The sequence below is a fragment of the Hippoglossus stenolepis genome, chromosome 8 (assembly GCF_022539355.2).
Source record: "Hippoglossus stenolepis isolate QCI-W04-F060 chromosome 8, HSTE1.2, whole genome shotgun sequence".
Taxonomy (NCBI): domain Eukaryota; kingdom Metazoa; phylum Chordata; class Actinopteri; order Pleuronectiformes; family Pleuronectidae; genus Hippoglossus; species Hippoglossus stenolepis.
In genome coordinates this window covers 3,909,215-3,926,526 of record NC_061490.1, presented here as the reverse complement: position 1 = coordinate 3,926,526, position 17,312 = coordinate 3,909,215, and the positions used below count along the sequence as shown (strand labels likewise).

Below are 17,312 nucleotides of genomic sequence, written 5' to 3'. Positions count from 1 at the left end.
CACATGTCTGGATTTGTGTCATGTGACTGTTGAGGGCTGAGCCTGGGATCCAGTGCAGGAGCCAAAGTTCTCAGCAGTGGGGGTGGGTGGAGGAAGGGAACAAGGGCATAAGGAAGGAAGAGAGGAGAGAGGAGGGACGGATGGGAGAAGGGGAGCTTAGAAAATTGTTGTAGTAAATGAAGATTCAGCTGGAAAAGACTATTACATGATGTTTGTACCCACAACCCCACCCCAGCTTATCCAAGCAGAAGATGACTGTGGACAGCTGTCTGTGATTCTGTGAGTGGGTGTTTGGTCGGGGGTTGGCCTGGCTTTTGTTCACCATGAATTCCAGCTCAAATGAATGACCCCTGTTGGGCAGTAACTACACTGGATGGTATTTCATTTGACTGCCCTTGTACCCACCTCTGCACTGACTGGTACTACTTGTTCCCTCCTTCAGACATAACAACAATGTTCCTTTGAGGCATGTGTTGAAGCAAATTACTCTTGATGCAGTAAATAATTCTGATTGGATCCTTCCAGGACGAGGGATTAAGGGAAATTTTAACTTCTGCCAAATGTCAATTAAATATTTGCTCTTTCCTGTCGCAGAAACATTCTGTTGTGTTGTTAATTAGAGTTTGTGGCGTTTTACATGATGGATCAGGTTTAGCAAAGTCACTCAATACACACAACCAGGTTTATCTTTTGAGAAATGCAACATACTCTTTGTAGAGTGGATAAAATGGCACAATTGTGTCACACAACTCCTTAGATCCATTGTTTAGCAGGTTCAGAGTATTTTTGATTGACATAATTGCAGTTGTTCCTATTATTTTAAGTATGTGTTTTGCCATTTGCTAATTCATCGTCAGTCGATAGTCGACAGGCTCCGATATTGTATGTTCCCATTCCATTCATGAATGCACTTGAGAGATAGTTGGTAAACGTATAAATGGGAATAGAGTGAAATACAATCTGATCAAATTAAACAGATGGGAAAACTAAAAGAAACACCTGAATGGATGAGTGGAGAAACAACAACATTCACCTTTCTCTGACAAATGATTGCTCAATCTCCTGCTCACTTCAGGAGAATTTAATCTGAAGTCTGTATGACTAATTAATCAAGCACCAGTTTCCTGTTCTAGTTTCACCCTCTACTGCGTTTGAAACACAAACTGCAGTGTCATGTACAAACAGACTTTATAGTTTAGCCACATTAGAACTCTGAAATGACAGTTTACCAGGCTGTGTGTAAGACAAGCTCTTGGTTGTTACTGTATATTTTGAAAGATATTCTGAGTGATAACCTTCATCCTATGAAGAAGCATGGGAATGTGAATCTTTCGAAAGAATGCTTATTTAGCATTTATATGTTAAGCCAATGCTCCCATGTTCCTAACATTTGGTAAACAGTGTGTGTGTATTGTCTGGTTGTGAGATGCATCACTCTAGTAAGAAAATAAAGGATAAAAGTCGAAATGTTCCAGGGTGAGCCGATCCAAATCTGTCCACCTCTAATGACATCTGCTGACTGTGTGACCTCACTGCTCTGATACACTGGGAAATATCACATATCCATGAGAAACACGCGCTGAGATCCAGTCACAGGACAGTGTTTTGATAAAACATCAGAACCTTATGGGGCACTACTTTGACCTGATTGTTGTTTGTGTAGTACAAAACTCTGCTTTCTTTCTCAAAACTTCTGGGGCTCTGTGTTTAAACAAACATGTCTGTGTTATTGGTACTGCATGTACGGTGCTGGTGGGTGTGAAAGATTCACTTGTTAGACATCAACAGGAGGGCGGTCTGAGCCGGGGATCCGCGGATCAAATTTCTTATTTTGAGAATTCCTCATTAAATGAGACACCAAGACAATGTGCACCTGACATTTGACCTAATTCTGTGGTTATGGTGAGTGGTGAAGTAACTTTATATTTGTATCAAAGTGTAACCTAGATTCACCTTTATACTACAACAAAGAGGTTTGTGCCTTATACAGCAGTAGCAGTAGTAGGAAGGTATTATATTTTGTTTCATTACATAGCAGTTGAAGGTGCTTTATTTAATATATTTATAATAACAATGCAACAAATACAGATAACTATCCTCCGACTACGTCAACAGAATTTTATAGCTTCTTTAAACACATTGCTTTGGTTTTGGCTCCATAGAATGCCATTCTAAAAACATCAACTTATCTCATGTTATACTAAGTCAATATTTTTTTCCCTGAGTCATTATGGTATCATTAGCTAAATTCAGTCCTTTTTACCAGTGATGAGGTGGTCCATCTGAAAAAAAAAAGTAATTAGATATCAGGGCTCAAGTTATGTAGTTATCTAGTTATGTTTTCACTGCACGCAGGTGGCCAGAAACTGTAATAATCAAAGCAGGAACTGGACCTAATAGCAAGATTCAGACAATGATTGACAGTATATGACACTACAGTATGACATACTAAAAGCTTTAATGAAGGGCTTTCAGACTGGGTTGCAGGGAATTGTGTTGATTCAGGAAGTCTCTGGCGTGGTCGCAGTGTTGGCGTAGAATGCCACGTGGTTTGGCTGAGTACGGTGACGTGCTGTAGGCAGGTGATTGGCAGAGCACGTAAAGGTGGTCTTCTGGCAGGGCAGATACGCCAATGAACAAACCGCCAGGGTAAACGGATCAGGCAGACAGGATTCAGGTCGGTCGAGCAGGCAGGCCAACTAGCTGGCAGGTGGGTAGTTACCTGAAGCAGGCGAAAACAGAGAGCGTCAGCCGACAGGACCTCGCTGTCCCACTGAGACAACAAGCTTGAACTGGAGCCAATACTGAGACCATACTACCGCTTAGCCAAACTGTATAATCTGGTCACGAGTGGAGGGTAGACCAGGGCTCTTATATTACAACAGGTGATTAGTGGAAACCAACTGCGAGTGTGCCATGGACCTGCAGAGGGAAACCAATCACACGCATTCACACACGCAAGCAATCAGTGTTCATTCCTTCATTCATTAATTTAGTCATTCATTCACACACACACACACACACACACACACAGGAAGGAGGGGCAGCCCATGATAAAACAAAGAAAAAAGAACAGAAAAAAATACACAGACGTTTAGCTAAACCAGCGTATTAGGTTTTAATTAATCTGGTCGTTTTATTCCATCCATCCGCATGTGTTAAATTTGTCACTTTTCTTCTTTGTTTGACATCTGGTGAAATAGCACATGAATGCAGAACTGTATAATATATATATATGACAATGGCAAGTATTTTTATTTATTTTTTTATTACAAAAAGGATTTATTTTTTATACAAGTGGACTTCAGTTTATCAGTGACATTCTTCTACAGTTTCCCTAAATTAGACATCGGAAAGAGTGCTGGGTATAGAAACATTTACAGTACAGAAAGATTAGGATGCATAGCAATAGAAGTGAAATCTGGCTATTGTATTTTTACAGTACAGTAAACTATCGACCTTCTCCAGACATCAACACACTGCGGCTAAGAGGAAAAAGTACGTTATCATGTAAAAACATTTTTGACCTTAAAAAATCCTTTTCATAACTGCATAGACCAAATGTACATAAGCTACTGTCTTCAGCCTTAAGAAGATCTAGTACAAAGGGACACTTACATAGAAAACAGCTTTACACAGGAGATAAAATATGTAAAGTACTGCTCCAGGCACAGTGCAACACAGAGCAGGAGCAGGACGACTGTGTTTCAGTAGTTTTTGCTAAAACAATGCATATTTGTATCTTCAGGATCATGAGTGAACATCGGAGGAAACAAATGAGAAGTCCCAAACATGTAGATAATTTCTGACTGGACAGGAGAACTGAAAAATCAAATACCGAAAGCAAAAAAACGTAAAAAATAGTCGATATATATACTGCTTTTGGTAAAAGATGTTTGAAAGGAAAGATAATTCAACCTAAAGGCAGATTTCACTTAAAAAAGTCACTCTGCTCAACCATACAGCATCAGCTCCAGTGCATTCTGCTCAAACACAATTGTAAAAATTCTACATTTATTTGAAACACAAAGTGAAATAACAGTTTGTATTTCAAAATTAATTCTCTTACTCATGACAACTGCCAAATTTCGCACTAAGCAAAACAACCTTATCAGTAGTCGGACACAGAAAAGTGCATTTTAATGGAAATAATGTGCTGAAAATAAAACTTTCCTAGGAATTTGTGTTATAGAGAAAACAACACGTCTAAGTTTTCACAGTAACGTTCCAGAGGAAATACATACAGCGAAAGGTAAAACCAATCCTGAGAAAATAATCTCTACAAATCAACGATGACCTGATGCACTTCAGTGCATTGTTCATTACACAATCTCCAATGTTTCAAACATCCTTACAATATAGAACAATTAAAAAATACATAATCATTGGAAAATATGGTGTCAAAAAAAGGAAAAAACTGATACAGTTTGGCCCTGCCATCAATGCCATCTTCACGAAATGAAAAAAATAACATGAAAAAGGAAGGACAGCGTACTGTGCCCTTTCATGGTTTTGGTATCTGTGATTTTTGGATGGGGGCAGTCAAACAGTACAGCACCCTCACATACCTTATACAAAAGTGTTCTAGCTGTATGTCAGTGTCAAATCAGTGACAGCACATTAACACCCTCTGCTGAGCATTACTCTCAGCTTCTGGTACTGTTTGACTTTAACTTTACAACCACAAAAGAATAACGAGCTGAAAAGAAAAACAAAATCTAACTTTAGCAAGGCTCTGGCCATCATGCAATAAGCAGCCATGCAGAGCTTCTTAATCTCTACTCTCTTTGCAATCAGAGACTAGTGAATGAAAAGCATTATCCACACATTATCTTCAAAGAGACTCATCACATCCAAAGACGCTTCGGCATCACCTCTGGTGACCTTTGAACCGTTCTGTCAGTGGCTGCTCCTCAGATGTGACCTGATACAGCTGCTTCTCCCTCTGCCTCAGGCTGTGTTTGGCTTCAGCGCTGCAGCGTACACGTGGTGCTCAGAGGCAGAGGTGATCATGTGGGTAACCTCTCAGCTTCGTCTGGAGGGCACAAAACAGAGTAAACACACAGGAGGTGATTAATTTGCAAGCTCAAGTTATAAATATGTTTGTGTGTGTGTGTGTGTGTGTGTGTGTGTGTGTGTGTGTGTGGTGTGTGTGTCCTGTGAAAAGTGTTGTTCTACTGAGGTGACTGGCTGACCTGATGGTGAGGACGGGTTGTCCTCCCCTGTTGTGACAAACTGTAGATCAGAGCCCAAAGCAGCTATGGAGCTCCTGGGACGGATGCAGCGGTCACCTGATAAACTCCTGCGGAGTAATGCCTAAAGAAAGAAATGTTTGACCAAGTACAATAAGTAACATATGGTTTTTCAAATCACATTGCAAGAAAACTCCGTTTAAAGACCTTCCTACAGGCCTTGTATAATCCAATATTCATTCGATTCTGCATTTGAACTAAGGAAGGTCAATTAATGTGAAGTTTAAAATGTGCAATTAGAAGACTGGAACTGTATGACCTGATTTAAAAAAAGGTATATATGTGTAATACTTTGGAAAATCATGCAGTTCATGCCAGTAAAGGCTGCAAGTAATAACTTTAATAAAGATGATTTAATAAAGTCCCAGAGTCCCTCTGTCCCAGACTTGATTCAGAAAATAACAGGCAGACCCTTGCCCAAAGATCACAAGCTGCACAAAAGTTAATGGGAATTAAAAGATTAAAGATATAGCCTGGTGCCATGATGAGCATTAAAAGTAACCAATAGATCCTAAAACAATCAGGGAACTAATGTATTATTGACAAAACAGATGTGATCATATCTCTTAGTTCTAGTTAAAAGCCAGGCTAATGCATTTTATACAGACTGCTATCGTTTTAGGGTGATATTTTAACATTCAAATAAAGGATAAGTTGATGTCTAAGATAAAAAAAACAAGATGTTGCTGCAGCCATTTGTAACAGGACAGAGGTGAGGTCTTGCCTTGCGTGTCATGGGGCTGGTGGGGGCAGAGGCACTGCTGTAGAGGCTGAGGCTCGAGTTGGACCTGCTGACAGTCAAACCCTTGGCTCTGCTTCCTGCAGGAGACAAGTACTTCTCCTTGATCTTCAGGTTAGTCCGACCTTTCACTGTTGGTGACACAGCAGCAGAGTTTCACTGGACACTGTCAAACGTTTTGTTATTGACACATTAAATACCAACCAGCAGGCAAGTGTGTATTAAAGCTAAGAAAAACTGTTGGTATTTAAAATTGGAAAATACAGATCTGAAAAATTACTAGAATGGTAAAACTTCACCACAATGTCTTTATATATATATATATATATATATATATTATATAATTTATATATATATATATATATTTATGTAGCTTTGAATATTGTCCTGTGAAAACTATCAATCTCCACAATGTCACTTTTCATGAGCTGTTTGCAGCTTTGCAACAATGAACTTAAAAAAAAACGAATTTTTCAAAACTTGAAAGACAAAACTTGAAAACAAATTCAAGATGGAGGAATTATGTATAAATAGTGTATCTGGCATCATAAAAAGATCCACGTCATATTATTTCAATTGCATGATTCACTAATTGACTTTCACACAAGTTCTGGGTAAAGCCCTTGAGTCATACCATGTGCTGAGGGCCTCTGATATCACTGCATGAGCTTGTCTTTGACAGGCATGTATGCTTTGTTACGTTAATATGTTCAAACACAGTTTGCAGTAATTGGAAATAGTGCACTGACCTCTGCAGGGGTCGTTCTTCACCAGGAACTCATCTAAAGCGGTCCAGCCTCCTCCCACTCTCACCATCAACGTGCTGCGCAGGATACGAACCATCCGCAGCTGCTGTGAATCTCCAAACTGCAGCGAACACACAAAACATGTATTGATGTTTACGTTTTTTGAGTCACAGGTACACAAGTAATAGCGTAGAGGAAATGGTTCTGTATATTTTTATATTATTCATTTTTATGCTCATAATAAAACTTTTTCTTGTTGCGTATAAACTTCATGTCCTGGTCGGTAGAGGACGCCTCCCCACAGACACCCACCAGACATCAGGTGATTAATACAGTAAATGAAAAATCTGTTTGAATATTTTTTGAATTTGCATCAATAAGAAAAGTGAGACTCACCCTGTATCGATTGGCACTTATTTGCTCCACTTGGAACCTCCTGGGACAGTTGCACTGTGACACCTGTCGACTCACCTACAGAGGACAAATATTCAGATGTTGTGACCATGTCGCTGATGAATTAAAATACATTTGTGTGTTTTCTTATGTGCCCACGGCTCATACCTCTTCATTGATTTGATCTGCATCCAGTGTTTTCCTGTAGGGATCTCTGCTGGGATGTAGTGCACTCACAAACTCGTAGTAGTCGATGAAGCCGTCACTGTTCACGTCAAAGATGGTTGCCACTGCATTCATCTCCAGAGAGTTGGTGGGGAACTCTACAGTTGAGGTGTAAAGTCATCAAGTCTCATTATGATGATCTGGCTTTTCAGATGCCATCTTTTGAATTTCATGGTAACTGAATTTAAGTGAAACATAGGTCACAACACTGAAGGGATTCATATCAAGTCGGTCTTACTTGAGGCGAGGACGTAATCGATTAACTCCTTCTGGCTGATGCGTCCATCCTGGTCGCGGTCGATGCAGCGGAACACGTCTAAGATGCGCGACTTCAAATGACTTATCCACATCATGTAACGCTTTCGCCACATGTTGAAGTCAAAGTTAGCAAATTCTTCCATCTGTCCAGAGAAAGAAAACGTAATTTAACTTTACAGTTGTTACATCAAATTAAAACCAAAAAACCCTTTTCTCATTTTTACAGTGATCGTTTAGAAAGTCAACAGTAACCTCTTTGAGTGTTTGCTGGTGTTGTTGCAGACGGGTTTGTCTCGCCACAGCCTGGAGCCAAAGCCTCTGCCACTGACCGACCAGCTGACTGAGCTCTGGGGTCTGGGGGTCGAGGTGCTCCAGGGGAACCGGTACAACAGGCTGCAGCTTCAGAGTGCTCCTCCTCTCTGGATGAAGAAACAGCAGCAATATTTTAATATCATGGTAATATTATGTGCTTTTCACATCATCGGCAGGAAGATATGGTGTCAAGCTGTTGGTGCTTATATTAAAAGGATCAGTTAATGAAATATGAACTATATGGTAAACAACTGTCCATGTCGGCGTACTTGTGAGGGGCCTTTTGCTGGGAGACACTAGCTGTTTAGGAACAATCTTGAGTTTGCAGGATTTTGTGGCGTGTTCAACCTCTGGAAACTTTTTATTCAACTCATCCATGAATACCTACAGAGAGGAATGATCAGTGAAAGGAAAAGGCAAAGGTTATGCTGGGATTTAAATAATTTTAAGAAATTATACAGACATCCTAGAGGGAAAAAAAAATGACCGTGTGTTGCTCGATGAGTTCTTGGTTGTGCTCTGTGGCCTCAGGCAGAGGCTCTTGGTCTCTGAGGTTGAGGGCTTCCTGTGCGGAGGAGATCCAGTCGAGAAGTCTTTGGACTTCCTCTCTCTCCGCCTCCAGCGCCGCCAAGCTGCTGTGGATCTTCTGGCCCTGCTGCTGAGCCCACGTTCGAACCTGACGCAGGAAACAGGGAAGGGGAGAGAAGTTAGGCCAGTCACATCTGGATTTTCTCAAATATTGATTCTCTTGCAGTTTAAATGTGCTTTTTATCAAATAAACCTGACCTTGATTTCATGATTTCCTAAATAATTTGTGATATTGATGAAATATTTAATCTCAAGGAAGGTTAAACCTTGCTGTTGTTTATTCTGTGGCCCTGGCAGCACTCACCTCCTCATAGCGTGTTTTGGTGACACTGATCCAGGATTTGAGGGTGATGACAGAGTCTGGGTGACAGGAGGCCAGGATCTCCTCACCCAGACACTGGATGTTCTGCAGCTCCACAGCCTGAGACTGCAAAGCACTCACCGACTCCTGAGGACGGTTAGATCAATGGATTGTTCAGTGTTTTATCCAGTATACACAGATAATGATTTATTATTATCCTGGTATGGCATGAAAACATTAGAGCCTTACCAATATGGGTTTTTGGGGGGCCAATATTAGGGAATAAAAAATGTTGATACTGATATAAATAATTGCCAATGTCTTTATCTAACCCTTTTAATTGGTTTTATTATAATTTTTCTTTAATTAGCTAAAATAAAATGAAAACACAAGTACAACCAAATATATAGAGATTGAATTTAGAAAGAAAGAGAAAAAAGCAAGAACTAACCACACAGACTTGAAGGAATTTGCCTCTTCTGCAGAGGAGGAAATGTTTGATAGTGGGCGACTGTATGTCCTTGGTTACATCTGTATTTATCGTTTCACAATGAAAATGACTCAAGAATTTGGATCTGATAGGTGTGAAACTCTAGTTAGCACAAAAATGATTTTTGTTGATCTTCTAAAATGATGACTTAATTCGAGTAAAAAAAAATCATAATTTTTTTCATGTAATGTTACGAGTTTCTTCTCAATTATGACTTCATTCTCGAAATCTCCGAAACAATTGATAAAACGTTCGGACTCAAACATCAGGTCATTAATCCCTATGTCAATCTAATTGATCTTTTTTCTATAATGAATTCAATAACATGCACCTATACAACAATGGCACCCTCCCTTCAAAGGGGTGAATTGGGTTCAAGCATCATCTTGCTCCACTGCCCTTGAGCCAAACACTAAATCCTTATCAGCAACAACTTGTTGTTTTGTAGCAGACCCTGACCTATGACCTGCCTGCAGGCAGACAAGATGGGAATCAAGTGAACTTGCCCACAGGAATTGATAAACTATCATGTTATCCTCACCTCGTGCTGTTTGCGGAAGGCAAGTAAGATCTCCTCCTCCTCTGGTATAAGCCCGTATTTCAATACCCTCTCTGCCTCAGTCAGGCGCTCCATGAAAGAGTGGACAAGGCCATCAAACTTCTCTGCCTGATGAGAACGGAAAGATTAGATTCGGATTAGGTCTGCTTATCAGCTTTTATTAATGGTTAGATATAAGCTAGTCAACCATCATTCATTCCTTACTGATAAGCGCTTCCATGTGGCTATTTAGGCTAAACCAAGAAACATTAATATTTGCAATGTTGTAGAGCAAATGTCATATTTAAAGCCACCGTCGGTGCATATTGTTAACTCGTCAAACTAGTGCGGTACTGGAGTGCATATCTTCTCCAAGGCCCAGCAGTCTCCTTAAATTCAATTTCGGTTTTCAACAAGATCTCCATCCACCAAGTTTCTTGGTAGTCCATTCAATAGTTTTTGCGTATTCTTGTTTACAAACAAACCAACCAATGAACAAATGGACAGGGGTGAAACATAACCTCCTTGGTTAGAATAGTATAGTTCCTTTACACTTAAACTAAAAGCAGCAGCTTCTACAAAGTTTTGGTTTGACGTCTGTTTTTAGCTGGAGAACTACCTGCTGAATTGAAGCTTCCAGCCTGTCCTGTTTGCTGACTGACAGCTTACACACGGCCTCCCAGCGGCCCCCCAGTTCATCCATCTGCTCCTGGAGCCAGTGAGCATCAGCTGTGCTGCTCCTGGTCAGATCCCTCACAGAACGCTTCAGGGTCTTAATGCATCCGGCTCGCTTCCCTAACTCCTTTTGGAACGCCTGAGACAAAGAATATATGCAGAGAAATGGAATGTGAAGAAACCGCTTCAAAAATATAGATACAAAGTCAACTTTAACTCTGGTTTAACTCTTTTAACTGCAATATTGATTCTGTCTATAGACCAATACATTATTTCATGTGCAATCTATTTATTGTACATATTGTCACCCTGTACATACGTTTTCTTTTTTTACACTTCACATATTAGTTTTTATTCCATTCCTAATTTTCTATATTTTTTACTTACACTTTTCCTTACACTTAAGTATTGCATGTTACTTATTATTACTTACTGATACCTAAGCTTATCTTACCTTATCAACCAACCAATAAAATCTCCATCATTTACCTTGTGTTTGTCTATCAGATTATTGACCATGTCTTTGTCTCCACCAACAGGAACATCCTCAGCCAGTTGGGGCTCAGCTCTATACAACCAGTCATTGAGTGCCTGGAGAGCATCAGTGAATCTGCCTGAGAACAGCAGAGCCTCCTCCAGCTTGTGTTGCCTGATAGAAAACCACACACAACACTTTACATTTTAAACTTCTCTCCTGATAAATCTGAATTTCTTTTCGTGTTGTGCATGTTCACACTTTCACTTCCATACCTCTCCATAGACTTGCCGCTGATGGTGTCCCATGTGTCTTTTAGTTCAGCCAGCAGGTTTTCCAGATGCTGTCTGTCATGGCTTGTCTTAGCTCGTTCGTGGAGGCTGCGGCCGCTCTTCAGTGTGGCCTCGTACATGGGCCTCTTTGACCTCAGCAGTTTCTGGAACTCCTAAATACCAAAGAATTGATCAGTGAATGGGCTCATAAACATACTGCAGGTAACCAAGCTGTATTCATTGTGATGCTGCACCTTCTGCTCAATCAGCTGTTGTTTAATCTCCTCATGGGACACTGCGATCTCTTTATGTGTGTCCAATGTCTGTTCGACTTCAGTCATCCAGTCCAGTAGAAGGCGCCAGGATTCTCTGAACTGAAATATTAGTGATGAAGTGATAGATCATGACGCTTTGAGCATGACAGTTAGGTTCATTATTCATACTGGAGGTGATAATGACATAGTTTACCCGCTTGGCGTTCTTTTTGACCTCCTCCAGCATCCTGCCTCTGTCTGAGGTACGCTGCTGGAGCTTTTTGTAGCGATCCTGGACGGTCATTATCAGGTTATGTATGACGTCGCAGTCTTCCTTCCTGCTCAGTTCATTTAGTCTGCAGCCTGTGTTCTCTACTGTGGTCTTCTTCTCACCGTAACAGCTCACCTCATTCAACAGGGTCTGTGGGACAAGAAAAATGTCATTTGGGAACCAAAAACAAATACTTAAAATAATGTCTGAATCTGAAGCAGCCAAAGAGAAAGATGCCAGCAGGTATAACAAGCCGTACTCTGTGATCCTGTAGCTGAGAACAAACGGTGTCCAGGACAAAGCTGGGAGAAGGAAGAAGCCCGATGGACTCTTCACATTTGCTCATCTTAGTGAGAAGTTCCTGGACGTTGCTGTGGAACTCCTTGGCCAGACCCAGTCCCTCTGTAAGCTTCGCCTGCAGGACGAGCATTACACATTTTTTATGAACATGTACCTGAGTTCATAGTGAAAACAAATTGAATTGATGCATGGAAAGTGAAATAACCTTTCGCTCCTGGACTTTGCTGTAAACAGATGCCCATTTCTGTTCAAGAATAGAGAGGCTGTGTTCGGTGCTCGACCCCCGCACAACATCGCTGCTCTCCAGCATCCTGTGGACGGCATTCTTCACATCTGTGAAGGCGTGGAGCTTCGACTCCATCTCATTGTACAACTCCTGTTAAGAGAAGAATCATAGGGAGGCCTGAATTATTTTTTAATGAGGAAAACATTTGTTGTTTATTTGATTATAATTTAATATTTGTTCAGCTAAACGTCTTGTAGGTCTCACCAAGTGTGCACTGAGCCTTTCACTGGCAGAGTCTGGCATTCCCCACATGGTCTTGGAGGAGGACAGTCTGAGATCTGTGTTCTCCAGCCACTGCAGGAGATCCTGAATCTCCATTGTAACATCTTGGACCTAAATAGAATTAATAAATAAATAAATTAGATGCCAGTTTTTCCTACATGTAAAAAAAACAGACATTCAAATTCAGGCTTGCTATAACACATGTGTGTGTTCATCTGTCTCAGCAAAAAAGAAAAAAGTAAGGAAAGAAAAAAACAAACATATCATTCACTCCTGTTCAGACATTTACCACAAGATGGCGCCGTCAGACACAGATATGAAAACAAAATAGTATATCAGGATGTTTCCTCCTTTTATACTGTATAATAATAATAATGTTTAATCACACAGGTCTCTATTAATTCAATCTACCTCGTAGCTGTTACTGCTGTTTTATCAAAAACAGAATATTTTCTCTCTTCACCTGACTCTGTCTGTTCTCCAGTTCCAGCTGCCTGCGTTCAGTCTCGCAGCGAACAAACTCCCAGCTCTCATTGAGCTGCTCAAGTCGAGACTGCAGACCGTGTGGACTGTCCCCATACCCGACCTCCAGCAGCCCCCTGCCAGCCTGGTTCAGGGACTCCACCGTGCGAACATGGGACATGACGTCGTTACGCAAGACCTTCGAAGAGGAAGAAGGAGGTTATAGATGTACCATGGTTATCAGTGGGTGGTTAATTACAATGTATGACATGGATGTATTTTAGTTGTGGTTTGCAGTTTAGATAAACGTAGCTGTGTTTTCTGATGGTGAAGCTGAAATGAACAGAAATAACAGATACAGTACAGACACTGGTGGACACAGTGGTGAACACTCACTCACTCAGAAGACAGTTATCAATTCAAGGTGAAGTGCTCAGTGTTATCTCACAGATAAACCCACTGGTCCCTGAGAAAGTCTGGAGCTGCAAGTTCCAATGTTGTCTGAGAAAGTCTGGAAGAGCTTTATCACCTCAGAGCCTTCCTCCGACTACACAGCCCCACAATGAAGCGCTTATTTTGATAAGTTTATCACTGCACATTGATGCAATTACATCAGCCCCAACCTTGTGTTTGGCCAGCTCTATTTCACAAGCCTGCAGATCAATGCTGATTGGCTGGCTGCCCTGCAGTTGTTCCGCTGTACGAGAAAGCCACGTGTGCAGCTCGTCCAGGGTGTTTTGGAACTGACCCAGACCCAACAGAGCACACTCCAGCTGATGCTGAAAATAAAACACGCAGACAGAAAGATTTCAGGATACAGAGCATTATGAGACTTTATAATGAAAACAGATTATTCTATGTCTAAACTTTCATCCATTCATTATCTGTACTGCTTATCATTTGAGGGTCGCAAGGGGTTAGTTGGAGCCAATCCCAGCTGACATTAGGTAAGAGTCTGATCACTGATCACAAGGCCAACATCCAGGGAAAACTATTCACCCTCACACCTTTGGTAAATTTAGACTCCAATTAACCCACTCTGCATGTCTGTGGACGGTGGGAGGAAGCCAGAGAAAACCTACGCAAACTCCACACGGACTGGGAGTTGGACCAGGAACCTTCTTGTTTTACTTTGATACAACTTACATGTCAATTGAACTACTGCTCCCATATCCTCACCTGTCTGTTGACCGTCTCGGACTCCAGGCTGTCCCAGCGCATTCGGAAGTCACACAGCGGCGAGACTGAGCCAGGGCGCTCAGAGCCTGGAGACAGTCGGCACACAAAGCGATGGTTCAGGCTTTCTATCTCGATCTTCTTCTGGTAAAGTTCTCGCTTGAATTCCTGAAGCAAAAAAAAAGAATGAATATTGACTGTAAATTGTAAATGGACTTTATTTATATATCACTCTTCTTGACTCAACTACTCAAAGCACTTTACAGTACAAGTCACAATCAGTCATTCACACACACATTGATACAGCCTACTATATGCTGAGCGTTTTCTATCACACATGCTGTTGGCATAGCTGTCAGGGACAATTTAGGGTTCAGCCTCTTGCCCAAGGACACTCCGGCATGTAGACTAGAGGAACAGGGTATAGGACCATCTACCATCTGAGCCACAACCACCCTTCTGTGTGGATTGGACTAAGATTTAGCTCACTATTGTCACAATCTCTTTAGAAAATAAGACCCTCACACATAGGCAAAATTAATTATGATACATTATGACACAGTGTCATTGCTGGATAAGGGTGCACTGCTGTACAAACTCACCTTGAGATCACACAGCTGCTCTTTAACTGATTCCAGGTCAGTTCCTACCATGAACTCCTCAGTAGACCTCAGCTCCGCAGACTTCAACCACTCAAACAGACCCTATGAGCAAAGCAATAAAAAACAGAATATGCATATAAGCCCAATAAATGAGATAGTGTCCAAACCCTAGTTCCACTCAGCCCGTCATTGTTACCATGTTGTGACATCGATGAAATGTTTGTATCCTTACAGCTGGATACACTTCATCTAGTTTTCCCTTGGTACTTTCTCACACGCTTCAGATCACTAAACTCATTTGCCTTTGAGTCTGAACTTTCTTATTGCAAAAAAAATAAAAGAGCTTTGTCTTTGGCAGGATGCCATGACGCTGCTGTGGTGGCATAAGTGTCAAGTCTGACATGCTTATAATGCAGATCATGGCATAATCCTCTCTTCATTGGCTGCCAGTTAAATTTAAGATTGATTTTTTAATTCTTTTATTAACTTTTAAAGCTCAGCGTAGTCTTGGCCCCAGTTATATTACAGATCTATGAGATCTTCCAACCAACACTCGCTAGTAGTTCATAAGTCAAGACTGGTAGCTAAGGGTTACCAGGCTATTGCCGTCAGGGCCCCAAGGCTCTGGAACTCCTTTTTTTTAAGGAGATTAGGCTTACCAGCACCCTTTTTAAATCATTGATTAAAACATATATTTATAGTAAAGCCTTTAAACCTGATTTTTTAAACTGGTTTAACAGATGATGCTTGTTTTTCCGAGTATTTTCTTTTATGTACTTTTAGTTTAGTTTCCCATGTATTCTGTAAAGCACTATGTTACCTTATTTACTCTAGATAAGTGCGATAGATATAAAGTTTTCTTCTTCTTCTTCTTCTTCCTATCATCACCATTGTTGGCATATGGGTATGTATATACACATAACGCAAGCATGCACTGTAGGTAGACACACACCTGCATTGTGTCTTGATAGTGAAGTGCCAGCCGCAAAGACTCTTCCAGCTTTGTGTGACTTTCGTTCCAGAGTTTGCTCAAGTTGTTCCACATGCAGTAGAGCTGTGACACAGCAAAAGACAGGGGGTTAAGTTAGTCAACACATCTTCACGAGACAAAAAGATTATTTGATTTGAATTATTGCTCACTTCATCCAGGCTCTTGGTGACATCTGGTTTGTCCGTATCTCCACATGCTGACATGAGGTCCATTCCCACAACGCCAAGTATGTCCAGATCTCCCTGTAAACTGTCAATATCCTCCCTGACAGTCTGAAGTGGAAAAAAAGGTACTACAATGTAAGAGTGAATAATTATAGACAATATGGGATTATTACGTTACAGAGAGTTTCCAGACAAACCTGCATGGTTTCAAGGCTCTGGCGGATTGTTTCAGAGTCTGTCCGACTAGCATTGAGGTCCAAAACTGCCTGCTGAGCATCATTGAGAGCAGCCGTGACATCCCCAACATCACTCCAGAACTTAATGGCGAGATCCAAGAGTTTGAGCAGCCAGCTGTCCCTCTCCTGGGCCTGAGTGTGTGTCTCATCCCAAAGCTGGGACAGGCTGGACACGCGCTCCTGGATTGCTAGAATAAAAATAAACCTTAGAATCTGTGAACAGCACTGCACCTGCAGCATTTTTAAAGTGTATAATTTGTGTCTTATGACAATTGAGATTTATTACCCGTGCCGATGGATCCATCGCCAGCTGCTTGTGTGTTAGCCAGCAGCTCATCTGCCTGGGTCTTAACACTGCTGAGGCCCAGCTCCAGTTTGGACAGCTCGGCCAGGGTGTGCTTGTTGTCCTGCAGCTGCTCCTGGATCCTTGGGGTGAGTCCTTGAAGTGACGTGGGAGTCTGTATGCGACTGCGCAGGCGATCAAGACTCTCTCTGATGAGAGTCATCCTCTCGTTCAGCTATGGGAAGAGGAGAGGATATGAAGTTGTGCGCTTGGGTATTTGTGATATATGGTAGTACATCTTTATAATCATTTCTTACCTGTGTTAATCGTGGTAGTGACTCCTCAAGCACGCTGGCAGTCTCTCTGACCCGGTCTCTAATGGCTCTGTGCTGCTCCTCAGCATCTGCAGCCTTGCGACAGAACTCGTCACCCTGGTTTGGATTTAGTTCTGACAAGCGTTTTGCCAGAGAGCACAGGCGTGCAATCACAGGTCTGTGTTCTGCTATAGATTCTCTCAGACCCTGAGCAGAGGAGAAAGATAAAGAAAGGTTTAATAACAATGTGGAGAGTAAACTTCTTTTCAGAGGGAACCTGATCTGAGTTTAATCCCTAAAATGTATTACGATCACTTTTCCTGGCATACCTGAACAATCAGAAATGCCTCTATAGTACACTGGTGGAAAAGTAACCCTGTCAAGAAGTAAATTACACAAATGACCTGTGCTTGACAAGTACAACTCATTTACCCAAAGCCAAATGGTGGCATACCAAAGTATCAAAGAACTTCTTTGTTGGTCAGGA

At 41.4% G+C, this 17,312-nt stretch overlaps 1 protein-coding gene across 3 annotated transcripts in view; it reads right to left on the bottom strand.

The window, feature by feature from the left end:
- Window positions 1-3,251: 3,251 nt before the first annotated feature.
- macf1b (microtubule actin crosslinking factor 1b) overlaps window positions 3,252-17,312 on the bottom strand; it is a 31,697-nt gene continuing 17,636 nt past the window's right edge. For all 3 annotated transcript variants that reach the window (XM_035164786.2, XM_035164781.2, XM_035164784.2), the window contains 29 exons: window positions 16,829-17,032; window positions 16,515-16,746; window positions 16,190-16,416; window positions 15,978-16,100; window positions 15,790-15,891; window positions 14,838-14,939; window positions 14,239-14,403; window positions 13,683-13,838; window positions 13,061-13,258; window positions 12,580-12,708; window positions 12,295-12,465; window positions 12,049-12,204; window positions 11,733-11,939; window positions 11,519-11,638; window positions 11,268-11,437; window positions 11,007-11,166; window positions 10,462-10,656; window positions 9,846-9,971; window positions 8,818-8,961; window positions 8,413-8,601; window positions 8,195-8,309; window positions 7,866-8,032; window positions 7,594-7,756; window positions 7,299-7,453; window positions 7,134-7,208; window positions 6,741-6,858; window positions 5,977-6,122; window positions 5,196-5,316; window positions 3,252-5,035 (listed from right to left, as the gene is read on the bottom strand). In XM_035164786.2, coding sequence (XP_035020677.2) covers window positions 5,010-5,035; window positions 5,196-5,316; window positions 5,977-6,122; window positions 6,741-6,858; window positions 7,134-7,208; window positions 7,299-7,453; window positions 7,594-7,756; window positions 7,866-8,032; window positions 8,195-8,309; window positions 8,413-8,601; window positions 8,818-8,961; window positions 9,846-9,971; window positions 10,462-10,656; window positions 11,007-11,166; window positions 11,268-11,437; window positions 11,519-11,638; window positions 11,733-11,939; window positions 12,049-12,204; window positions 12,295-12,465; window positions 12,580-12,708; window positions 13,061-13,258; window positions 13,683-13,838; window positions 14,239-14,403; window positions 14,838-14,939; window positions 15,790-15,891; window positions 15,978-16,100; window positions 16,190-16,416; window positions 16,515-16,746; window positions 16,829-17,032 — 4,362 coding nt within the window. In that variant the 3' untranslated portion in view covers window positions 3,252-5,009. The remainder of the gene's footprint in view (window positions 5,036-5,195; window positions 5,317-5,976; window positions 6,123-6,740; window positions 6,859-7,133; window positions 7,209-7,298; window positions 7,454-7,593; window positions 7,757-7,865; window positions 8,033-8,194; window positions 8,310-8,412; window positions 8,602-8,817; window positions 8,962-9,845; window positions 9,972-10,461; window positions 10,657-11,006; window positions 11,167-11,267; window positions 11,438-11,518; window positions 11,639-11,732; window positions 11,940-12,048; window positions 12,205-12,294; window positions 12,466-12,579; window positions 12,709-13,060; window positions 13,259-13,682; window positions 13,839-14,238; window positions 14,404-14,837; window positions 14,940-15,789; window positions 15,892-15,977; window positions 16,101-16,189; window positions 16,417-16,514; window positions 16,747-16,828; window positions 17,033-17,312) is intronic.